Source organism: Hemiscyllium ocellatum, chromosome 5, assembly GCF_020745735.1.
Source record: "Hemiscyllium ocellatum isolate sHemOce1 chromosome 5, sHemOce1.pat.X.cur, whole genome shotgun sequence".
Classification (NCBI taxonomy): domain Eukaryota; kingdom Metazoa; phylum Chordata; class Chondrichthyes; order Orectolobiformes; family Hemiscylliidae; genus Hemiscyllium; species Hemiscyllium ocellatum.
Window position 1 is genome coordinate 82089102 of NC_083405.1, and position 26626 is coordinate 82115727.

Sequence of the window (26626 nt, forward strand, 5' to 3'; positions counted from 1 at the left end):
ACATTGTTATTTCATTGTGTATTTTCTTTCTTTTCTGCTTGTATTTGCTGTGTGGCTCTATCTGAGAGAAGTGAAAATGGTTGGGATGGCTAGATGCCTACTTACGGCTCAGGTATTTATATGCCCTGGCTGCAGTATTGGCAGCAGTCTGGGAGTTGGGTTCTGGGATGTGTAGTTGCCCCTTTGGGCAGGGGGTGAGTTCCCTTATTCAGCGCCATTGGCACTTTCTTTGTTGGTTTGTTTTATTGTTTTTTTAGGTTTGTTAACTATGGTGGGTTTATGTAGTTTTTATGTTCGATGGATCTTGCGACACGAAGGCTAGGTGATTTGTCATCAAAATTCCTCCCCTCTGGAATCTAAATGTTACTGCAGAAGGTTATGGCTAATGACTTGATTAAATGGCGTACCTGGAACAACAAGGGGAGTCACTCACCAATTAAGAGGAAGAAGGTACTTTCGAGTCTTAGAAAGGAAAAAGTGGATATTGCTTTATTACAGGAGACACACCTGAATGATAGGGAGTATTTGAAATTATAGCAGAAAGGCTTTACTTTTCATCTTTTAATACCAGAAGTAGGGGAGTGGCTATATTGGTTAGGAGGAATCTCCCCTTTAAGTTACTGGAGTGTGTTAAAGACATACACAGGTTTGTAATGCACAAAGCCCTGATAAGCAGGAAAGAATATGGTGTTTTAAATGTTTATTGCCCTCCGGCCCATCCCCTCAAATTTTTGGTAGATGCGTTCTCCAAATTGATCAGTCTTGAGTCCCAGTATATTATTGTAGGGGGAGATTTTAACTGTCTCATGGATCCCACAGTAGACAGGTTGCCCAAAGGCCCCCCAATTTAGTCTGCACAAACTAAACAATTAGTGGATTGTGTGTGGAGTTAGGGTTGGTGGGTGTCTGGAGGCGTCGCCACCCTACAGGCAGGGATTTTACGATTTTTTTCAATCCACACAGATGTCACGCCAGGATTGATTTTTGAATTTTTCTGACCCCAATAATAACCCTAGACTTGGTGGCATCTTGTACGATTGGTAATGTTACCGTCTCCGATCATACTCCAGTGTACCTGTTGGTTAAGATTAAGGACTCTATAATGGGCCCAAGGCGCTGGCGAATGGATCCCTTTATCCTCAAGGATAATAGGTTTGTGGAGTTGTTCTCTAAGGAGTTTAGGGCGTTCCTACTCTGCCAGTCGGAAACAGCAACATCTCCTCGAAGCACAGTTGAAGGCAGCTGAAAAGGCTTCCTTTGACAGGCTCTTGTTGGTCAAGCTACAGAGGATTATGGTGCTATGGTCTGTATTGAATTCCGTGCTCACGCAGACAACCACAAAGGAGATTATTTTTGCCAAAGGTTTTATGTGAGCATGGTGACAAACTGGGCAAGTACCTAGCACATCTCAACAGGAAAAAGAGTGCCTCTTAAGCAATTACGTCAATTAGGGAAGGGTTTGGGAACCTAACGTGTGATTTGAAAGAGATTAATGTGACATTCCAGAGATTTTACTCTAAGTTATACCAATCTGAGGGTTGTGAGGAGGATTGGGTCAAGATGGAGCTCCTGGATGTGACCCCCGAATGAGTCTTTTCTCAATGTCCCCTTATCAGAGCACGAGGTGCAGGAGGCTGTGAAGCAGCTTCAGGGTGGAAAGACACCCGGTCCCGACGGACTTCACAGCGAGTTCTATAAGGAATTAATAAACATATTAAACAGATTTCCTGATGAAGGGCTTATGCTCGAAACGTCGAATTCCCTGTTCCTGAGATGCTGCCTGGCTTGCTGTGCTTTGACCAGCAACACATTTTCAGCATTAATAAACATATTGTCAGGCCCGATGCTCAACATGTTCAATGACTCGGGCAGTCATAATAGTCTCCTGCAATCTCTGAGAGGCCAATGTTTCACTTATTCTTAAAAAGGGAAGGTCCCAGAGGACTGTGCTTCTAACAGGCCCGTTTCACTCTTAAATGTGGACTTAATATCCTCTCTAAGACTCTTGCGTTAAGGCTGGAGACTGTTATCTTCTATAGGTAAAGAGGATCAGATGGACGACTTAAAGGGCTGCAGATACTCTGATAATATTAGGAGGCTGCTTAATGTAATTCAGACATATCAACAACAGTCAATACAGGGATTGGTGATTTCTGTAGATGCAGAGAAGGCATTTGATCGAGTTGAGTGGCCATATCTTTTTTATACTCTGGAGTGATTTGGTTTGGCATTGTTAGCAGCCCCTTATTAGGTTAGCTAAACTGCAATTGCCTCACAGACTTTGGAGGAGTGGATCTCCTGGACATTAAAGACTATCAACTAAGCTCGCTTTTATCTTACATGAGTGATTGGCTTGTGGGCACCTTCTTTCAATATGGTTAGATAGCAAAACCTCTCTGGCAAAGTGTGCCCTTACTAGCTTGCTGTTTTTGGACAAAATGAAGACAGTTAAGGAATATTGCCATAACGTAATAGTTATCAATACTGTTAAAGCAGGGAGGGCAATTCGGCAGAAGGAAGGTAATTTTGGCAAAACATCTTCTCTTAACCTATAGTGAGGATCTAAAATTTGAATTTAGGCTGTACTTTAGATCCTCAATAGGGATGATTGATTCAGGATTTAAACAATGGCAGTTAGGGGTGTGTTTTGCATGGGTGATTTATTTGATGGAGAGGCTCAATTTTGATCAGTTAGCACAGAAATATGAGCTATGTAGCAGGAACTTCGTTCATTTTTTCTTCAAAGTTAGGGATTTTATTCAAAAGATCTACACTTTTGACTGATCCCTACAAATCCAACATAGGAAGGTGTTCAGTGCTAAGAGTACACTTTCTGTCTGCACTTGATATCTTCTTTTGGGGGTCGGCTCTGCAGAGGAGTTCAATCAACTCTGCAGGGTGTGGGAGAGAGAACTGGGTGTTGAAGTCTCCTCAGAGGCATGGGAAGATATTTGGGAGAATGCAAGAAAGACATCAATTGGCAATAGGACCCATGCTTTACAGTTAAAGATTCTCCACAGAGTCCACATGGCGCCGGATCATTTGTCAAAATTTAAATCGGGGTATCTTTAACGTGTCCCAAGTGTAAATTTGGTATGGGCACTCTTACCCATTATCTCTGGTCCTGTGGTAGGCTTTAAATATACTGCTGCAAATGTGTTGCTGGTCAAAGCACAGCAGGCCAGGCAGCATCTCAGGAATAGAGAATTCGACGTTTCGAGCATAAGCCCTTCATCAGGAATAAGAGAGAGAGAGCCAAGCAGGCTAAGATAAAAGGTAGGGAGGAGGGACTAGGGGGAGGGGTGATGGAGGTGGGATAGGTGGAAGGAGGTCAAGGTGAGGGTGATAGGCCGGAGTGGGGTGGGGGCGGAGAGGTCAGGAAGAGGATTGCAGATTAGGAGGGCGGTGCTGAGTTAGAGGAAACCGACTGAGACAAGGTGGGGGGAGGGGAGATGAGGAAACTGGAGACATCTGAATTCATACCTTGTGGTTGGAGGGTTCCCAGGCGGAAGATGAGGCGCTCCTCCTCCAGCCGTCGTGTAGTTGTGTTCTGCCGGTGGAGGAGTCCAAGGACCTGCATGTCCTCGGTGGAGTGGGAGGGAGAGTTAAAGTGTTGAGCCACGGGGTGATTGGGTTGGTTGGTTCGGGCGGCCCGGAGGTGTTCTCTGAAGCGTTCAGCAAGTAAGCGGCCCGTCTCCCCAATATAGAGGAGGCCACATCGGGTGCAGCGGATGCAATAGATGATGTGTGTGGAGGTACAGGTGAACTTGTGGCGGATATGGAAGGATCCCTTGGGGCCTTGGAGGGAAGTGAGTGTGGAGGTGTGGGCGCAAGTTTTACATTTCCTGCGGTTGCAGGGGAAGGTGCCGGGGGTGGAGGTTGGGTTGGTGGGGGGTGTGGATCTGACGAGGGAGTCACGAAGGGAGTGGTCCTTGCGGAACGCTGATAGGGGAGGGGAGGGAAATATATCCTTGGTGGTGGGGTCCGTTTGGAGGTGGCGGAAATGGCGGCGGGTGATACGTTGTATGCGGAGGTTGGTGGGGTGGTAGGTGAGAACCAGTGGGGTTCTGTCTTGGTGGCGGTTGGAGGAGCGGGGCTCAAGGGCGGAGGAGCGGGAAGTGGAGGAGATGCGGTGGAGGGCATCGTCGATCACGTCTTAAATATACTGGACCACTGTGGTGAGTGCAACAGAGGGGATTTTGGGTGTAAGGATGGAGACGGACCCGATTTGTTCTCTTGACCTGTCTTGTGTGTTCCCTGTAGATGCGCATAAGAAAAAAGTTTTTAACATTCTCACTTTCTGAGCAAGAAAGAATATCTTGTTAGATTGGGTATCTGAAAAGCCCCCAGGCCTGTCAAGTTGGTTGAAGATTGCTATGGAGCATGTCCCCTTGGATTTTCTCTCAAGTATGGTATGCCACAAAGCTGAGAATTTCTATAAAATGTAACAACCCTTTTTTGGAATATCTGGACACCGATTTGTCCACCACACTAATAAGGGCTTTTATATAACCATATAATTGTGCTTTACGCATCCAATATCCAGAGAGGGGGAATTGCGAATGTATGAATATGTGGAAATTAATGCCCTCGATATTAGAGAATTAGTGTTTTGTTTGGCTGAGCTCTATTAATTATTAGTTTATTGTTAGTTATTTATTTAGTTAAGTAGTTAGTTGGGTTTTTTAATCTATATTTTTTATACATCTATATTTGTACATGAGGGTGGTTTGGGTTTCACAATTTTTTGGTGTTCTTTCTTTTTGTTGTTTTGAATGGTATTGTTTTCTATTGTTGTAATATTACAAAATCTATTTTTCAATAAAAATTTTATTTGTTATTTATGAAGATTGTCTAAATGTATCTAATTTGATTTGATTTCAGCAGATGAGGGAAGCAAGGTGCGTTTGCTGTTGGGTCACCTGCTTGGGATGTTGGTACCATCGTCTGGATTAGATAGCGAATTACACATTGGTATTGTGGCAACATTGAGGGAATGTCCAAGTTACACTGGTACATGTCTTGGTGATTGTGGTAGTACAAAACTTTACTATCCATGACCGTAGTCATGGAGATCAAGGGGAGGGGCGACTTGTGGAAGTATACTTGCTGAGTTCTTGCAGGGACTACTTCCTGCTACTTGTTAGATTAAGTTTGATTATTGCACAGATCTGCTGTACACTGGGGTTATCTAGTTCATCTGGATTATGAGAGATTCTGAACACTTGAATTATTGGCAATTAGCTGAGGGACTCCTGTCTATATGTTAGGACTGCAGTAATAATGCTCCAGAGTCACAACTGTCTTCCTTTGTGTCAGATATGATTCCAGCTACTGGAAGGCTCCATGAACCTGCTCTGATTTTAGCTGTGCTGTATTAGGTATGCCTGTTGTACTTGATACTTACGTGTAACTTATTATTGTAATACTAAACTGTTTTCCTATTGCTAATCACTACAATTAATTGGATTTGTTCTGATATCTTCCTTAATGCTCTTGTTTTAGATGGAGCAGCACTTATTTATACTTCAATAAAAGAAAATAAAAATATTGACTTAATGTATAAATACCTTGTCCATAAGTTATATGGATTTCCTTTTCATTCACCGGTACTAGTTGTGGAAAAAGATGCAGTATTTATGTAAGTTTCACATTGGGTTTAAAATACAGTAAACTTTCTTTTTATAACTTGTTAATAATCAAAACTTGTTTTAAAGTTTAGTTTTATTTCCAGGTTTTTAAAAATACTTGTCCTCTTTAGCTCGAGTAGTAATTTAAATAAGCTACTCTGTTTAATTCTGTCCAAAGCAATTGAAACACAGTTTGGTTGTGATCCATGTTTCCCCTTTGGTTTGCATACATGTAATTCTCTATTTCAATGTGCTGCTGTAAAATGAGTAGGATTGGCATCTTTGCGTCATGCTGGCTGCCAGGAAACTGTCCAGACTTGCAAATCAAGGGCAGCACAGGAGTACAAAGCTAACTGTTCACTAATGACGAGAGAAGAGAAAGCTTTCAAAAACAAAAGTCAAGACTTCTTTTTTCCTCAATACACTTCCATCCCTCACCATTGTTTGTTTCATGTGTCATCCTTCACTCCTTAATTGTCTTTTTAGACAAACAGCATTTTTTAAATTCATTTGCGGAATGAGGGTCTCATTGACTAAGCCAGATTTTATTGCCCAGAGTGCCCTTAAGAGTCGACCACATTACTAAAGGTTTAGAGTCCGATGTAGGCCAGAACAGGTAAGGATGGCAGTTTCCTTTCCTAAAGGACATTAGTGAACCGGATGGGTTTTTATGTAAATCAACAATGGATTCATAATTAACCATTTACATATTTTGGGATGATACAGGTGGCATGGTGACTCATTGGTTAGCACTGCAGCCTCACTCTGCTAGCGATCCAGATTTAGTCCCATCCTTGGGCAGCTGTATGTTTGGAGTTTTACATATTCTCCCCATGTTGCCATGGGTTTTCTGCAGATACTTTGGTTTCCACCCACAGTCCAAAAATGTTTAGGTGGATTAGCCATACAAAATTGCCCATTGTATCCAGGAATATGTAGATTAAGTGCAAAATACAGTGTGAGGGATGGTGCAGGTCTGGGTAGGATATTCTTCAGAAAGTCCATGTGGACTCAATGGGTCAAATGGCCTACTTCCACACCATAGGGGTTCTATAGTTCTGTGTCAGTTTTCCCTGTCTAGATTTTCCAAAATAACATGAGTTTTGAATATTATCATAGAATCATGCCGCGCAAAAGAGCTCTTCGGCACATTTGGTCAGCATGAAGATGCGAGAAACACCTGACCTTCAGTCCAATCCCATTTACCAGCACTTGGCCCATAGCCTTGAATGTTATGACATGTGCTCATGTATTTTTTTTCCATCGAGACCATCCCATTGCGATGGTTGGCATTAGGTTCCTGGTATTGCTAATTTTATTGTAAATGCTTAATTGTTTAAATTTCACTCAGTTCTGTAATTAGCTTGAATTGCCTCTCAAATTTGGGGAACAATTAATTGTTGCTGAAGTAAATCAGCATCAAATTGTTGATTTAATGGTTGCTTCAATTTTGTTGAAGAGAAAAAATCGAAGTATTGTAGCTTGAATTTCACACTGCTGTTGACCTTTATTAACAGATATGCTGTAAGCACTGTCTGCCAAATGTTTGGGTTCTGGGTCTTTTTTTTAATGCTTTTATTTCTTGAAATCAAATATGTTTTTTCTATAGTCCAGCGGGATGGGACAATGAAAAGAAAATAGGAATTTTGCATGAAAATTTCCAGTCTTTAAAAGCCGATGACAAATTTGAAGATGGCATTACGAAGCCTCCAGTAAGAAAGGTAACCTCGATCTCCTGATCATATCTGAATTGTGCTGACGTACACGTAGATAATCTCCAATGTTGCTGGTATGTACATATTTAACCTCAAATATTATGAGTAAGCCATACCAACAATACCAAGTGACTATATAATTAGAAAACCATCTTACAGTGAACTAATATTGCAAAAGTATTATCATTTCAAATTAAATTACAAATCTGACTAATGCTTGCCATTGCTTTATCAATTACATCCCAGACTTTTAGTAGTTTAATACTCAATTTCCACTTGCAAAAGATTGCACTGAAAGCAATTATTTACTAACTCTTTGTCCAACTATAAACTGTTGTAATTGTATTCCAAATGATCATGCCCATCCTGATCTACTAATTTCATTAAGATTGAAACAGCTTGTAGATGAGGAATTGTTGTGCATCCCACTCCAAGATATTGCATAACGTCTCCTAATTCAAGAATCGAGACATATTTTGGAGTATTGTTGGCTATAATTTTTGGCAATCTTTTCCTTGCAGGTAGTACATGAGAAGGAAATTTTATCAGAAGATGATCAAGTGTTTCTTATGAAACAGCAGGTTAAAATATTTCATATTTCCTATTTATATATCAATTATTGTAATTTCTGAAGAAGTCATATTGCATTCCAAAATAATAATTGTTTCTCTCTCCACAAGTGCTGCTTGACCTGCTAAGTTTCTCCATCACTTTATTTTATTACTGTAGTTCCTTTACCTTTAATTAGTGCCCTGTTCTTATCAAAAAGAATTTCAGTTCTGGAAAAGCATACTTTCTATCTCACACTTATTGGTATTCACATTGGGTATTGGTGATCCACACTACAAATGAAGAATGGGCCTCAATAGTCTCTCAACCATAAACTCTTAGAGCACCCACTACTATCCTTTATGATCTCCAATAGCCCTAAACATTCTTTAGTCATTATCTCACTCATTATGTATTTATATAAAAAAAAGTGGACTTCCTCAAATTTTAATTGCCAACAATACATTCTACTGTGCTTCACAGGAGCATTATAAATATGACACTGACCCACACATGGGGATGTTAGGTTAAATGATTAAAATCTCAATGCAAGAGGTAGGTCTCAAGGAATGTCTTCAGGAACCTGAGGAAAACAAAATACAAAAGAAAAAGGACTGCAGTGAGGGAATTTCATAGTTTGCAGCCAAGGCAACAAACACAACCATCAATGGTGGAGAAATTAAAGTCAGACATGATCAAAGACACTAGAATTGGAGTGCTAAGATATAGCAGAATGTGGAACTCAGACATCGTGAGGAGTGACTCCCGGAATGATTTTATAAAAATTAGGATTTTAAAATCAAATCATTTCTTGACTAGGAGCTGACACAAGTCGGTGAGCACAGGATTAATATGTGAAAGAGTCGTGGCACAAGTTAAGACAGTGTTTTGGATAGTATTCAGCGGATTCCTATTAAGAGACAATATAATGTGAAACAGTAGCCACCTTAATATAAGGCAGTATTAGGGGGTGGGTGGGTTTCTGGCAATCTGCAGTGAGGCAGCTGGTGGGCCCAGATGGCAGTCAGTTTACCTAAATGTTCATACCTAGGTACCTTTTGTACCTAAGTTGACGTTGGGTGTGGTGACTTTGTATACTTTTCCCTGTACTCCTGTTCTTGAGAACACATAACAAACTTAATTCTAATTTGACTGCACCGTATAATATTCTAACTTACTGCTTGCTAACTGAAGGAGATAGCCCATTAATTCCATGGTGGATCCTCCACAATTTTTAAAATGTATTCCTCGGAAACAACAAGCAGTCCTGGTAAGAACCAATACTTAATTGTCCGTCCTTAATTGGCCTTGTGAAATGCTAAGCTAGTGCACTGACTGCTATTATCCATTTAGTGGATCCACTGCTTTTAGGAAGTTAGGAAAATCCAGAGTTTTGTCTTATCAATGGTGAAGGAAAGGAGATGCTATTCCAAGTTCGGACTATGTGGCTTAAATGGAAACTTGCAGCTGGTGGTGTTCCCTAGTATCTGCTGCCCTTGTTCTGAGGGGTAGCACTTAGGGGTTTGGAATGTGCTGTGAAGGTTTTCAACATCATCATCATCATCTCTAACACTTATTCAAAGGAAATCTGGAACAAAGATAAGCGAACTTCCACTGCGTGCAAACAGCCCGAGGTCCCAATCAGAAAGCAAACAAATTGATCTTTAAAAATTCAACATTGCTGCAACTCTGCTATTCCAACTGAGGGATTCAGAGCTTGCAGAATTTTGCTCATAGACTCCATACACTCATCTTATCTTATCTTATGAATTTGAGAGGAAAAGGGACTCTCCTCACCCAGAGACTTCAGAAAGTAACATTCCTCTTCAAAAGGTGTGATAACTTGTACAGTGCAAACTATCAAGGCTTTGTCTTTTCTATAGCAAGGAAAGTCTTGACACACTCTCTTAAATTGCCTACTTCAGAAAATCCTCACAGAAACGGTGGTTTTTAACTTTCCAAAGGAACTCTTGACATCCTGTTATCAGACACATCCAAGGATCTCTGAATTACATATGTTGACCTAACCAAAACCTTTGACTCAGAATATTACAAGGGGTGGGTGAATTGTGTTTCAAAGATTTGAGTATCAGAGTAATTTCACAATCCTGCAATTCCTCCCTGATATGACTACAACTGTCGTGACTGAGATGCAAATCAGGTACCCTGCATTGTAAAGGTGTGAAGGAATATTTTCTACTTGCCTAGATGAGTGTAGCTCTAACATGCAAACTCTAACAGTATTCATAAAGCAGTGTGTTTGATTGGCCATCTATCTCTACCACTGATCCATCAATCTACAAGATGCACTGCAACACTTAATTGATTTTTGTAAACTATCTCCCAAAGCTGGAACTTCATTGACCTAAAGCCACAAGGTAATAGCAGGTGTACCTGCAAGTATCTGTGCACATCATGTACTTTCCTGATTTATAAATATATTGTCATACCTCAACTATCAGTGGGTCAAAATCCTGGAACTTTGTATCTGAACATCCCGAGAGTACCTTTGCCACAAGATGGTTCAAGAAGGCAGCTTCACCACCACCCTTTTTAACTCTGTGAATAAATGCTGCCAGAGATGGCTATGTCCCATAAATGTTTCCTTTAAAAAGTGAAGAACAGAAAGAAATTTTAAAAGGGCGAATGAATTGAGATAGATTAGAACCTGCGAGGAGCATTAACACCGCCATTGACTGTTTTGGCCAAATGGTCTGATTCAATTTATATTAGTATGGCTAAAATTAATTGTAGGACATTCAGCCTGCTGAGTCTACTTCACCATTCAGTAGTATCATGTACATCAGTACCAATTTGCTGTACAGTCCCCATATCATGTCTTTTTTTAATATGTGAAAATATGTCAGTATTAATCATTCAGAACGTTTAAGACTGAGCCTCCATAGCTCCCTGGATACAGAATTCCAAAGATTCACCACCCTGTAAGTGAAGGAATTTCTCCTCCTCCTCTTAGCATACCTTGGTTCTTAACCCTATAGTCAGGGGAAAATCTTTTCTGCATTTTCTGATTCATGTAATAATTTTGTATACTCAATTAGATCACCTCTTTCTTATAAACATCAAGAGTATAGGTCAGTGTATTTAATCTTTCCTCTTAGGACAACCCCTCTGTTCCAGGAGTTAATTTGGTGAACTTTTGCTGACCTGTAGTAAGTTTGTTCATATGTATTATATGTCTATCACTTGAGGAACTGACTATGACCCCATGGGACAGGGAGTCATTCAAGGCAGGCAAGGAAATGGGAATGTAATTGTGGTAGAGGACAGTATAATCAGGGGATAGATACTGCTCTCTGCTGATGTGAGCAAAAGCCCCTGAAGGCTGTGTTACCTCCTGGTGCCAAAGTTAAGAACATTTGGCCTATCTCCTTGGAAAGGGAGGAGTGGGATCTAGTAGTCATCATCCATTTTGATATCAACAATATTGGTAGCACTAGAAAGGAAGTGTTGCTGAAAGACTTTGAACAGTTCGGAGCTAAATTAAAAAGCATATTCCTATGGCAGTAATCTCTGGATTGCTACCTGAGCCATGAGCAAACTGCATAGGGCAAATTCAGTCAAAGATTCAAATGGGTGACTCTGATTAGTATGGGTTGAATGGATTTCAGTTTATGAGGCACTGGTGCAGGTAGAATAGAGGTAATCTGGTTGCATGGGTTTCATTAAAGCATGCTGGGACGAGTATCCTGGTGAATAACAAAGGCTGTAGAGAGCTTTAAACTGATTAGACGAAGGGAAAGATTGGGGGAGAGGAAACGTAAGTTTACAAAGCAAGAGGATGTGGCAGCATTGCAGGGCAACTGTTTGGGTAATGGTACCCAGAGTCAAAGGGGCGGAGGGGGTAAATGCTTTTTTAAAAACAAAAAATTAATGGCTTTTAAATATGTATTGTATTCGGAACAAAATAGATGGATTAACTGATTTGAGGCAAATACCATCACAGAGACATGGTTGCAAGGAGATCAAAGCTGGAACTAAATATTCAGAAGTGTGAGACTGTTCGAAAGGGTAATAGGTCACTGTTGGTACAGGATGGAATAAGTACAACAGCAAAAAGTAGCTCCGATATAGCATGCACTCCCCGTCGGGGAATTGAGACAGGGATTCAGTACCCTAATTGGCTAACTGGTTAGCGTTACTGCCTCACAGTGCCAGGGTTCCAGTTTCAATTCTAGCCTCAGGCGACTGTCTGTGTGAAGTTCGCACATTTCTCCCTTTGTCAACATGGGTTTTCTCCGGTTTCCCCCTTCAGTCCAGATATGTGCAGGTTAGATGGATTAGCCATGGGAAATGCAGTGTTATAGGAATAGGATAGGGGAAGAGTCTAGGTGGGATGCTCTTTGTGGAGTCGGTGTGGACTTGTTGGGCCGACTGGCCTGTTTCCACACTGTAGGGATTGTGTGGAAATGATCATTAATTTGTGTAGGTGGGGATAAGAACTAAGAAGGGAGATCAGACATTTGTACGAACAGTAGGTATATAGGACAGAAAATAAATCCGGAAATAATGAGAACTTGTAACAAGATCATATGTTAATTTTGGGTGACTTTGATCCTGTAGATTGCGATAGTTAACTTTCCTGAAGATAAGTTTTCAAGATAGTGTACTGTACTGTTCGGATAATCTCGGTTATCCGAACGTCAGTTATCCAAATTTCGGATTATCCGAACAAGATGTCAAGGTCCCGTAAAAACCATATCTGTTATCCCAACAATCAGTTATCCAAACAAAATACTCCCCGCCCATCTCGTTCGGATAATCAAGGTTGTTCTGTAATCAGAATAGTTTCCTATGTTGTAAGTCTAATCAAGGATCCAACTGTTTTGGATCTGGTGATATGAGATCAGTCAGGTTTAATAAATAATGTCAGAGTAAAAGATCCCTAAGAAGCAGTGACATAATGTGGTAGAATTTGTGATTCAGTTGAGAGGGGGAACTGAGTCAGAAACAACTTTTGAGTTTATACAAGTTTAATTTCAAAGGGATGGGGGCAGATCTGACTGGAATTGAAGGGAAAAGGAGTTCAGCAAATGATTAAGAAACAATTGAAAAGACATTAAGAAAATAGTGCATGGCTCACAGCAATTCCCTATCGCAGTGAGGAGGAGGGATTCTTGTAAGGGGATAAGCCAACCAGGTTAACCAGATAAGTTTTCGTTCCCTTTTTCTCTATCAACGTGGCTGGTTTAAAGTCTAAAAAAATTAACTGTCAGTCATCTGACTGCAATACGAGTGGGAATAGCAATGCCTCCAACAAAGTCCACTTGCCAACCAATCTGTACTTTCCCCTTGTACCATATAAACTAAGAAACCCTTTGTATTTATAAGTATTTTAATCAACCTCATCAGAGTGTGGTATGACATACCTCTGGAGCAGGTGTGACTTGAACACTTCTGCTCTATAGATGGGGACATTATCCCTGCACCACGGGAGCCTTGCTTCCCTTAAGTTTATACACTTTGGAGGAAAAAACATGAGTGAAATATGCTGGAGTAAAGAAACTTTGCTTAAACGAGTTAGTTTATTAACTAGTTACAACAGCTAGAGAGAGATGGTCTATCTCTGTTTAAACCTGGAAGAAACTTTACTTTTTAAACAGTAACTTTTGATTACTAACTATAAATAAAGATTAGACTTCAGAGAGATTGTTCCTTAACATTCCCTCATTTACCTGACTTGCTATAGTTAAACAACAGTGAAAGTAAATATTTTATTTTCAATCTTGATTCAATTAAATTGTTTTCCCAACATTAAAACTGTAATCATAATATGTATGTTGTTTTATTTTAGTCTTTCCTAGCAAAACAGCCACCTCTTTCAACCGGAAGGCCACTAGTAAGTAAATGCCTTGATATTATTGTTTTTGTTGTCATCTGACTTTTGCGTAGTCAGTATATTTCCTCCACTTCACCCTATGTAATCCCATTATCACTGGAATACAGTTTATTTACGGCATATGAAAACTGTGCAACATTTTATTCCCTCCCCAAACAGAATTTAGCCAAGTCTTCTTCTGAAGCTGGGTACCTATTTATCTCCTTATTTTTGTTCTGGATGTAGGTTTGCTCACTGAGCTGAAAGTTTCGGTTTCTGGTGTCTCGTCACCATACTAGGTAACATCATCAGTGAGCCTCTGGATGAAGCACTAGTGGAAATGCCTGCTTTTTTTAGGTTTCCCTGGGTTGGCGATGTCACTTCCAGTGGTGGTGATCTTTTTCTTAGGGGATGGTAAATGGGGTCCAAGTAAATGTGTGTGTTGATGGAGATCCAGTAGGAATGCCATGCTTCTAGGAATTCTCACGTGTCTCTATTTTGGCTTGTCCTCAGATGGATGTGTTGTCCCAGTCAAAGTGATGTCCTTCCTCATCTGTATTAAACATACTAATAAGAGGAGTCATGTCTTTTTGTGGCTAGTTGGTGTTCATATATCCTGGTGGCTAGTTTTGTGCCTGTTTGTCCAATGTAGTATTTGTTACAGTTCTTGCAAGGTATTTTGTAAATGACATTATTTTTGGTTGTTGCCTGTATAGGCTCCTTCAAGTTCATTGGCTGCAGTTTTAGTGTGTTGGTGAGTTTGTGGGCTACCATGATGCCAAGAGGTCTGAGTAGTCTGGCAGTCAAAATTTCACAGATGCCTTTGATGTAGGGGAGAGTGACTAGGGTTTCTGGACACATTTTGTCTGCTTGTTTGGGTTTGTTGCTGAGAAATCGGCAAACTGTTCGTTGGGTACCCATTCTTTTTGAATACACTGTTTAGGGTATTTTTCTCTGCTCTGCGTAGTCTACAAAGAGGTCTTCGTAGACTGGGACAACACATCCATCCTAGGACCAGCCTCCCACAGTCCAAAGATGTGCAGGTCAAATGAATTGGCCTAAACTACCCGTAGTGTAGTTGCATTAGTCAGGGGTAAATCCTAAGATAGGGAAATAGGTCTGGATGGGTAACTCTTCGAAGGGTCGGTGTAGACTTGTTGGGCTGAAGGGCCTTTTCCCATACTGTAAGGAATCTAATCGAATCAAAAAGGCAAAGGAAGGTTTAATTGAGAATAAAGAAAAAGAAAACTTATTAAAAATATTAAATTAAAAGTGGGTGGCACAGTGATTAGCACTGCTGCCTCACGGTGCCAGAGACCCTGGTTCAATTCCCATCTCAGGCGACTGACTGTGTGGAGTTTGCACATTCTTCTCGTGTCTGCGTGGGTTTCCTCCGGGTGCTCCAGTTTCCTCCCACAATCCAAAAATGTGCAGGTTAGGTGAATTGGCCATGCTAAATTGCCCGTAGTGTTAGGTTCAGGGGTAAATGTAGGGGAATGGGTCTGGTTGGGTGCGCTTCGGCGGGCCGGTGTGGACTTGTTGGGCAGAAGGGCCTGTTTCCACGATTCCTGATGAAGGGCTTTTGCCCAAAACGTCGATTTCGCTGTTCGTTGGATGCTGCCTGAACTGCTGTGCTCTTCCAGCACCACTGATCCAGAATCTGGTTTCCAGCATCTGCAGTCATTGCTTTTACCTCATAATCTAAAAAGAGCCAAACAGAAACACTCGTGATAATTCCTAGAAGGGTGGCATTCCAACTGGAACTCTTATCAACAAGCACGTTGACTTGGATCCCATTTACCACCCCCTGAGAAAACAGGAAATGATGTCACCAACCCAGGGAAACCTAAACACACAAATAAGAAGCCATACCACCAGTGCTTCATCTGGAGGCTCACTGATATTACCGAATATGGTGACGAAACATCTGAAACCGAACCTTCCAACTCGGCGAACAAACCTACATGCAAACCTCAACCTGAGCTACAAATCTTCTCAAATTTCACTCCTTATTTTGTATTTAGTTTAAAAGCAGTTAAAAATTGTAAGCCAGATCAGGTCTGTTTTAATTTTGATTGCTGAACTTCGTTGTTAAATGTCATCATTTAATGTTTGGTGCTCTGAAAATAGGAAGTAAAATAATAACTTGGAATTGTTATATTTTAGTAGCAGTACTAACTTCACAATGACCTTACATGATTCAATCCGACTGTCTTGTAGCTAATATGTTAGATTTGAATTCAAATCAGCTTTGACCAGTTGTTAAACATGACGAGAGATTTGCTAAATTTTGCCTGTTAGTGATTGAGCTGCATTATTCAAGAGTTGTCACTGATTTAATTCCTATTCTGTATGGAGGTGGATAATGACAGCCAGGTCAATGCACAATGTTGTAACTGATCAACGATTAGAGAGGATGGGGGGAAGCACCAGTCCTCCTTTTGTACAGTGTAAAGTAAGAAATCCTTGTATTTATAGATATTTTAATCAACCTGTTCAGAATGTTGTATTACCAGTCCTTTTAATGTTGAATATCTGTGGATATAAAAGTTAAGTAATGTCTGTATTGAGCTCAGCTTTAATGATCCCATTTGATTAAGAAATATTTCGAACCAACATATCAAAACAAATGACAACTTGATTAAGCATCAAAAGGTGACCAGTGTTTCTATAACTTAAGACTGCCAAAGAGTTGCCAACTTTAGGAAAGAGGAGAAGCTTTTGAAAGACTGAACATTAAGAAGGACTGTGAAATTGCACAGGAATATATGACCTATAGTTCTTCAATGTCTGCATTTTGTTGCAAATCCTAATTACTTGTTTTTGTTCAGGATTCTGCAACAAGAGTTGCTGGAGGTTCTCCAAGAACACCAAGCCGAACTGGAAGTGCCAGCGTTGTTAACGTAACTCCTATTCCAGCAGGAAACAAAAAGATTGATCCCAATATAAAAGGTAGTTAGGAATGATTTTACCTGTTTTCTCATCCATCTTTCCCACTGTCCAGAATGTAGCAGTGCCTTTTTAAATATAACACCTCCAAATCCGTCTAATTTTTAAGTAGAATTATCATCTTTTATACTCCAAATGATTTGGGCAAATTATCTAAGCTTGCAGACACAGGTAAATTAAATTTAATAACAGACAAATGTACAGAATTAGAAATAGTAAATGTTCTGTGCTGAAATAGCTAAAGAGAAAATTGAAATGTCAGGTCTGGTATATTTAACTTTCAATATATCTTGGCACAATGTCCCTGCCCCCTTGGAAATTGCAGTCCCACCTTCAAACAGCACTCAAGGTGTCTAAAGAAGATATTCAAATTGTGTAATTCTTAATGTAGCATCTGAGGCATGCAGAAATCTTATAACACATTGAAAGGTGAACCTGTATAAAAACAGGCTGAAAGTCAGGCTATTACAACTTGAAAATAAAAGAAAAGGTTGTGTGCACTTGGAAGATGAATTGACTAATTAGAGTGAAGAATTAGACTACAGCAGAAACAGCAAAAGGTGTATTTCTATTTGTGATCAACTGTTTCTTTTAACCCAGAATGGTTAGGATCTAGAATGTATTGAGGGATGGAGGTACAGATCAGATAGCTGTCAAAATGGAATTGAATAAATACTCAATTTATGAAATGAAATAGTTGATGTGGAGAAGTCTTTTCTCGATGAAAGAACCAGCACAGGCTCATTGAGCTGAATGGCTTCCTGAGCAGTACTGGTCATGAATCCATAAAGGGAGATGTGCATGGTCTAATTTTATTAAAAATATTTTGTATTCTTCCCTTTTGTATAAAATTCTAGGACATTTCTTTAAATTGAACAACTTTTATCTGTTAAACCCTCATTCCAATGAACAGTTGATTTGCCAGTTTAGACTGCTTTGTGCAATTCTGATTCAGTGTAAACTTAATGTAAGCATACGAAAGTTTTAAAGTTAACTTAGCCTTGTCGTTTTTAAAAGTGCTTTTTGTGTTTTGCATTTCCAGGAGCTGCAAGTGAAGGAGTTTTGGCGAATTTTTTCAACAGTCTTCTAAGCAAAAAGACTGGCTCGCCTGGAGGAAGTGGTAGTAATTTACAAGGCTCTGCAAAGAAAAGTGGTATGCAACAGATTTTTATTTATTTTATTAAATGTTTAATAACTCGGCTTTACATAGTGTAATAGGTCTCAAAATGCTTCGCAACTGCTATCTCAATTCCTGATTAATTTAGAACTAAAACCTTTGCAGCATCATTTGGTATTTTAAGAAACACATTATGAAGAGGTTACAATCCAAAATAAATTAAGTTAAAATGCAACAAAGCTTGGAATGATAATATCATGGAATCTTTGTGTTAAAAGAACTGGCAAGTTGAGGTTTTTGTAATTTTTAAAAATATGCTCGTTTTTTTTCCCTCCGTGTTCAGCCACAGCAGCACCATCACTTATTACAGTAGGTCCCCACACCAAATGGATGGGTCTGTATTACCTAAACTTTTTAAAATGTTAAAGATCTCAAAGCCAAATGCAACTCACCTTGAACTCGCACACATCTGCTTTGAATAGAAACTGAATGAACCAGGCAACTAATTTATTCACACAATGTGGGTGCTGATTCTTTTAAAAGTTCTACCGAAGCTCAGCCCATCAAACTTCTAGAATAGAAGAGCTGACTTTGTGTCATTGGTCCCATGTCCTCAAATCTAAATATCTCACCAACTTCAAGGGTGTAGCTTTCCAAATCCCCACAACATAGTTGACAGACCCATTTCCCACATTAGTTCTGACCTGAAATTGATGATTGATATTTCTTAAATTGGCGCATTCATCATTTGATCCTGGTATAGATTAAATTAACTTCAGTAATGACAAAAGCCACCTTAAGTTAGCTTATTCACTGACTACTGTACTGCCTAGATGTGTTATCTGGTTAAACTCTGCATTTCACATTAATGAGTGTACACTTGCCACTGCCTAAAGTTTCAGGTTGGAATCATTAACAAATTGTCTCCTCTTTAAAATTCCTTATAATTGTCGCATCTATCACAACCCCACTTTCTTATGTTGTAATCTTTTGATGTAAAAGGGATGTTATTTAGAGTTACCTTTCAAATTCTTGACTGCTTAGGCTTTGTCCCTCATTTATCTACATCTTCATTGATTTTTATTTATCCATGGTATGTATTTGTGACTGGCTGGTCCAGCATTTTTTTACCCATCCCTCATTGTCTTGGAGAACATGGTGGTGAGCTGCCTTACGGAACTGTTGCAGTGCTTGGGATGTGGAGCCATCCATAATGCTGTTGGGAAGGAAGTTCAGAATCTTGACCCAGCGACAGTGAAGTTCCAAGCCAAGATAGTGTGGGGCTTGGAGGGAACTTAAAGGAGGTGGTGGTCCCATGCATCTGCTGTCCATCGCTTTTTCAAAGTATCAGAGGTTAGGGCTTGGAAGGAGCTATTGGAGGAGCCTTGGTGAGTTACTGCATGCATCTAATAGATAGTATGCACTGCTGCTGAGGAATTTGTAGATGTGAATGTGGTGCAGTCCAACAGCCTGTTTTATCCTGAATGGTGCTCTTTGAATATTGTTGGAGCTTTGCTTAAGGTCAGTGTTCCATCACATTCCGGATTTCTGGCCTAAAAATGGCAGGCAGGCCTTTGCAACAGAAGTGCTAGCCTCTGAACTGTTCTTGTAGACCGTGTTTATATGGCTGGTCCAGTTCAGTTTCTTGTCGGTCTGTTGCTTGATTTGTAGATGTAATGCACAAGTTTTGGCACAAACCTCTGGGTGCTAGTAAGTAGGACTTTGCAGAGTTAGCAGGAATGTATTTGCCATTGTTCAATGCCTGTGTTTAGGCCATTGTTCGATGCCATTCCTTTGTTCAAACCTTGTAGCTGTTCAATATACAGAGTGGTTTGCTAAACCGTTTCGCATGACCATTATCTCTCAGCTAGACGAGGCTAGCAAATGGCCTTTCCTGAAGAACATTACTGAACCAATTGATACTGGTTACACGGTTGCCATTAGGCTAGCTTTGAATCCAGATTTTGTGAATTCAAAGTTTACCAGCTGTGCTGGTAGTTTCTGAAACCATGTCCCTAGATCATTAATGAGAGGTTCTCCATTACCAGTCCAGTGACATTTCAAATATGCAACCACCTCCACCTGATGAACTACATTTTGTCTCCAGAAAATTCTTCAGTGTGACCCAGTCACACTAATCCCTTTGTATGTCCAGTGCCTGGATCCCTTACATTTTTTTTCTCCCATTGCAAACCAAAGTATATCAGACAACCAACTGACTATTGGCCAACATCGGTCACAGTTTCAGTTTTGGCACCTAGGTTTAACTTAAACTTTGGATAACATTTCCTGTGATCCCTCTCTCTGATAATTAAACCAACATAATTTCTGTTAAATACAAATTTCCTTTACACAGGTTCTAAAGGATGCTCATACTCACAATGTGTTACTTTGATAAACCAAAGTTGTTCTTTCATTTTAGTATGGTCAGTTAAAAGTGAAAGTTTACTTCTGGGTGACACCAATGTCCCAATTTTACAAAAGGACAATTTTTTTTCAATATGTACCTGCTACACCAAATAATATGAATCCACTCCTACAGAATTAACTATTTCAGAAAATCTGAAAATACAAGTTTAGCATTTTGACTAATTTTTATTTTGCAGTACACAAGGAAGCATGCTTGTAGAAATCTCAAATATTTTTCAGTTCAGCACACAGCTAATTGGGTTTAAAACAGTATATGCTGTGCTTAGCTTTTAAAACAAGACTGAGAGTTATTTGTAGAGTAATATATTCAATTGCCAATTATTTAAAAACCAAAAAAGTACTGATGATATGTAATAGTGCGTGTAATTAATCCTATTAACTGAACTTTGTACCATCTGTAAGCCCACAACTGGGAAAACTTACAGAGAGCAATAAGACTTTCCTTTTATATCCTTCAGAATTATGGTGATATCTCACCAGTAGCATAGGTGTGGTGTTACGTTAGAAAAAAGCACTACAGTAAATCCATACAGTAATTGATTTCACATATTTAAGAATTATTTTTGGGAAATTTCTCCAGAAGCATATGCGTGCCCTGACCTCAAGATTTCCCAAAGTGTTTTACAGTTTTTGAGGTTTTGGTTTTGTTAGTGGGATGTGGCATCTCTCTTTGCCGATTCCTATTGCCCTTAGAGAAGGTAATTGAACCACAGCCTTGAACTGCTGCAATCTGTCTGTTAGGAGCACCCACAAAGCACTTCGAGAGTGAGTTCTGGGATCTTGACTCGGTGAAGGAATGACAACATATTTCAAAGCCAAGATGATGTATGACTCGCACAGGAGCTTGCAGATGGGGGTGAGCAAATGCACCTGTTGCTCTTGCCGTTCTAGTGGTGTAAAGGTCACTGGTTTGGAATGTGCAGGAACCTTGGAGAGTCACTACTTTACTATTTGTAGATAATGCATAGTACTGGCCGCTGCATTACTGGTGGTGGTATGAATAGAAAAGGTGGTGATCAGAGCTCCATTTAGGAGATCTGCTTTGTCCTTGGTGATGGCATGCATTTTCTTGAATGTTGGAGCTGCACCCATTCAGGCATACAGAGACGAATCTGTCACACTCCTGGCTCAAGTCTTCTGTGGTTGCCATGCTTGGACAGTCAGGAAGTTAACTAAGGATTGCAGAATTCCCTGGCTCTGGCCAGCTATGACCCTCCCTCATTGCCTCTTTAACAGAATGTATTGCTTGAGCTATTTCAGAGAGCAGTTAAGAGTCAACCACTTCACTATGGGTCAGGGGTCACGTAGGCATGGCTGGCCGATCTATTAGTGAACCAGATGAGTTTTTTTGACGATGGGGTTTATTGTCAAGGTTACCATCATGGAAATAGCTTTCACTTTTGGATTTTATTAATTGAATTTAAATTCCACAAACTGCCATGATGGGATTTGCACTTGTCTGGCAAGCGTTAGCCAGAGCCTCTGGATTACTAGTCCAGTGAATTTCCCACTGCAGCAATGCCCGCTTTTAAATTAATTTCAACATGGTGTATTGATCACTGATGTACTGTGGACAACGTAACAAATTTATACACCACACGCTTTCACAAACAGAATGTGATAATGACAAATGATATTTTCTTTGTAGCTTGCGACGAGGATTAGCCAGGACACCAGGGATAACTTCTGTACTATTCCTTTAAAAGTATCTTGCAGCCTTCTGCATTATCTTTAACCTTCAGCCTTTTATAGGAGATTTAGAAAAAAACTTTATATGTTACTGTAGGGTTGGCTGAAAAGTAAGTGTTGTATCTCAATACTATAATGTCTCCATATCCATTTGCCCATACAAAATTTTGTAAAATCCATAATAATCTGATTTTATTTCAAGTTTCAAGCAAAATGTCTGCTATACAACCTGATACACTAATCTAATGAAAATGCACCACATCCACGATACCACCTACCAGTTAATTTGCTGATGCTACAACAAACAGGAGTGCAAAGCAGTACAAACTAAGGATCTTCAATTACCGACACTTTGTTTAATAGCCTGTATTAGTTTGCAAATTTTCAGCTCTGTATACATATGATCTAGTCATCAGCTTTGTGGAGCAATGTGAGTCTTTTTCCCTGATTCAAAAATAACAAGAATCCAAACAAGACAAACAATGTTGTTTTCCATTGCAAAGTCTTCAATGTCAAGACATTTTTGGATGAATTGTTTTCTGAATATCAATTCATGATTGTTTCCTCAAAGTAGGCTAAACGTTTTCACAGCCCAATTATTAGTACATGGAAGAAAAAGATCTAAATTTATATAACACCCTTCATAATTTCAGAAAATCCCTATTTGTTTTGCAGTGAATGTATGACTTTTTGAAGTGTCTATTCTGTAAGTTTCCTCATTTCCCCTTTCCCCTACCTCACCCTAGCTCCAAACTTCCAGCTCAACACTGTCCCCATGACTTGTCTTACCTGCCTATCTTCCTTTCCACCTATCCACTCCACCCTCCTCCCTGACCTATCACCTTCATCACCTATTGTACTCTGCTACTTTCTCCCACCCCCACCCTCCTCTCATTTATCTCTCCACTGTTCAGGCACTCTGCCTGTATTCCTGATAAAGGGCTTTTGCCTGAAATGTCAATTTTACTGCTCCTCGGATGCTGCCTGAACTGTTGTGCTTTTCCAGCACCACTCTAATCTAAACTCTGGTTTCCAGCATCTGCAGTCATTGTTTTTACCGTGTCTATTCTGTTGTAATGTAGGAAAACGTGGTTACTGCAAACACTAATAAGAGGCTTGGTCAAACAGATGCCTTAGCAATGTTGGTTGAGTGGTTAGTAATGATCAGGATATTCAGTGACCTCACTACACTTCCTGAAATTCTGCCATCGGGTATTTTACATGACCTCAAGAGGGCAGTTACCTCATCCCAAAAACAGCCACCTGTCGTAATTCAAATTGACCACTTCACTGAGATGACTCCAAAAGCTATATCAAAGAATGCAAAACTGCTTGTAAGAATAATAATTGCTGCTTAATTTGTGTGACCATATTATTTGTTGTAAATAAACCCCTGGTATTTTTGGCATATTGAACCGTGGAGTGTAACCAACATATCATTGGTTAATGGTTCATTATACATTTTAAATTTCGACATTGTATGTCTGCACAATGCATTCTTGTTCTAACTTTCTTCTTGTTCTGTGTGTGGTGACAGTTGCTGCAGGTTGTTGGCCCCGTTAAGGTCAGTGTTTTGCTTAAGCTTTGAGCTTTTTGGAATCACGAAGGTTGCACAAATTAGCTTTCTTTCACAGTGGCTGAGCATGTTCATTCTTTTTACTTTATTCCAGTTTGCTTTAAATTTGAATGCCAATTTTGTTTTTTTTTAAAAGCCATTGGGCACAAAAGAAACCAGTTATCATCAGTTTTTGCAAACTACTTCCCTCTTTATTGTCCGAATTGCGTGGTAAAAATGTACGTCAGTCAGCTTTGAAGTTCTAGCTATGATGATTTATTTTTTTTTTAGAAAAAGCAGTTACAGCCATAACTGATGTCCATCTTAGGATGCATGTAAAAAAATTCAGTCTAGTACAATTAAATATTTTTGAAAATTTTGGAAAGTGTACTCTGCGTTTAAAATTGAAATTGTATTGAACTAATTTGATGAATACCAATTGAATATCATGAGATAAGTGCAATTTAAAGTGTACATAGTATCAGTATTGACTTATTTTTACTGCTGGCGTATAAAGCACCACTTGAATCTCTCTGTTAATTCATTATGCACCGGAGTCACATCCATTGGTTTATACTGATAGAATCCCAGGAAATAATAATTCAAACCATCAGTATAATGATGTGTGATACAAGTAAAAGTTCCACAAAAGTACAATTTTAATCATTCAGCTAGTTACCATGCTCAAGAATATTATTACCTAGTTGCTATAGCTAGCAGTTCGGCAACATGAACATTAACTAATTGGAAAACATAACTGAGGGTCTGAAATTCCTGGACACCAAGGTAATACAAATGTAGACAGACCAGAAGTTGGTTGTGACCACAATGTTTGAGGTCTGTGTCCTCTTTAATGTTACAGACTTGCTACGAAAATTGAAGACAGGTGTACCTTGCTGTCTATCCCCAGACGTTGCCTTGTGTGTAATGCTCAAAGCAGATTGCCCATCTGACATCCATTCAGTTGTTAAACTTTCTCAGCACTATCTATGCGTTTGTGATGTCTTATACAGTCTTATCAGGTTCCAGACTTGAAATGTGAGATTCATATGTTCAGACGCCCCTGCACAGTTACCAATTATTATTAAAAGGCCACTGGGAAAGAAACCACTAAGAGTTTATTTTTCTTCTCTCTCTGCCTCCTTTTAACAAAGTTGGCTGACTGCATATTGCAGCAAGTTAATTCCACTGGGGAATAACTACCACACCCCATCCAACTTCAACAATACCACAAATGTGATACTGTACTGTAGTAGTAATGATTATTGAGTTAGCATCTAGACACAACTGAAATCTTGGTATGTTGAGTTATTTAAATGAATCTGTTTTTGCCCACTTTCCGTCAAAGGCATTTGCACTTTCTGATATTAACTTTGCTATTGACCTGCCTGAACCTCTCTTCCTTAAGCTTTTTTAAAATAATGCATCATAATCATTTCAAGGTTCCACCTGTGCCGACTATTACCTGGATATTCATGGCATAATCACGTTTTTCATTCTATTTGCTTTCTTTCATGCTCTTAAAAATTCAATGCAGAAAGGTAGCCTATGCTGACAACAGATTACACCTCCTCCCACCCTGCCTTCTGTAAAAACGCCATCCCATTTTCCCAATTCCTCCGCCTCCGCCGCATCTGTTCCCAGGAGGACCAATTCCACTACCGAACAACTCAAATGGCCTCTTTCAAAGACCGCAATTTGCCCTCCAACATGGTTTACGACGCTCTCCACTGCATCTCCTCCACTTCCTGCACCTCCGCCCTTGAACCACGCCCTTCCAATCGCCACCAGGACAGAGCCCCACTGGTCCTCGCCTTCCACCCAACCAACCTCCAGATACATCATATCATCCTCCGTCATTTCCGCCACCTCCAGACAGACCTCACCACCAGGGATATATTTCCCTCTCCACCCCTATCTGCATTCAGGAGAGACCACTCCCTCCGCGACTCCCTCGTCATGTCCACACTCCCCACCAACCCAACCTCCACTTCCAGCACCTTTCCCCTGTAACCGCAAGAAGTGCAAAACCAGCACCCACACACCCCCTCCCTCACCTCCCTCCAAGGCCCCAATGGATCCGTCGCAAGTTCACCTGCACCTCCACACACATCATTTACTGTATCCGCTGCACCCGATGTAGTCTCCTCTCCATTGGGGAGACAGGCCGCCTACTTGCGGAATGTTTCAGGGACAGCTGTACCAACCAACCCAACCGCCCTGTGGCTGAACACTTCAGCTCCCCTTCCCACTCCACCAGTGACATGCAGGTCCTTGGCTGCCTCCATCCCAGACCCTGGCCACAAGACACCTGGAGGAAGAGCGCCTCATCTTCCACCTAGGAACCCTCCAACCACACAGGGTGAATGTAGATTTCTCCAGCTTCCTCATTTCCCCTCCCCCCACCTTGTCTCAGTTCCAAATCTTGGATTCAACACCACCCTCTTGACCTGCAATCATCTTCCCAACCTCTATGCCCCCACCCCCTCTCCGGCCTATCACCCTCATCCTCACCACCTTCCACCTATCGTATTCCCCTCCCCCATACCTTTTATCTCAGCCCGTTTGGCACTCCAGCTTCATTCCTGAAGAAGGGCTTGTGCCCGAAACGTCGATTCTCCTGCTCCGCAGATGCTGTCCAGCCTGCTGTGTTTTTCCAGCACCGCATCTTTTAACTCTGGTACTCCAGCATCTGCAGTCCTCACTTTCTCCAACACAATACTGTGGGAAAGATAAAGATGGCTGAAATTGTTTCTCCTTTCCACTTCATACAGAGGAATAACACTAACCCATCTGTTGGAGTTCAGGACTCATGAGTATGTTAAATAGAGGGTGAATATTTCAGTATTAGCAATACTGTACTTTGGTGCTGAATGTACAACTGTGAACCTACAACATAGTGACAGTCAAAAAATCAATCCCAGCCCTTTCTCTGTATGCTTGTTAGCATTTTCCTTACAGATATTTTTCTCCTTTTAAAATCTATTGTGGTCCTGTTTCTTCTTAGGTAATCCAAATCCAAACAATCCATTCATACAGGAATTAGACTATTACCTGAACAGGAAGAATGTACTGAGAGAAGGAAGGAGATTGGAACTGGATGAGTTTCTAATTCGGGAAACCTGGTGCGCAGACAAAAAGTGGAATGGTCTCCTG

At 40.3% G+C, this 26626-nt stretch overlaps 1 protein-coding gene across 1 annotated transcript in view; it reads left to right on the forward strand.

The window, feature by feature from the left end:
- The window catches only part of LOC132815759 (cytoplasmic dynein 1 light intermediate chain 1-like), a 52323-nt gene that overhangs the window by 19046 nt on the left and 6651 nt on the right, over nt 1-26626 (forward strand). Inside the window, exons 7-12 of the mRNA XM_060824914.1 lie at nt 5506-5641; nt 7240-7351; nt 7867-7926; nt 13707-13751; nt 16562-16682; nt 17722-17832. Of these exons, the coding sequence (XP_060680897.1) occupies nt 5506-5641; nt 7240-7351; nt 7867-7926; nt 13707-13751; nt 16562-16682; nt 17722-17832 (585 nt within the window). The remainder of the gene's footprint in view (nt 1-5505; nt 5642-7239; nt 7352-7866; nt 7927-13706; nt 13752-16561; nt 16683-17721; nt 17833-26626) is intronic.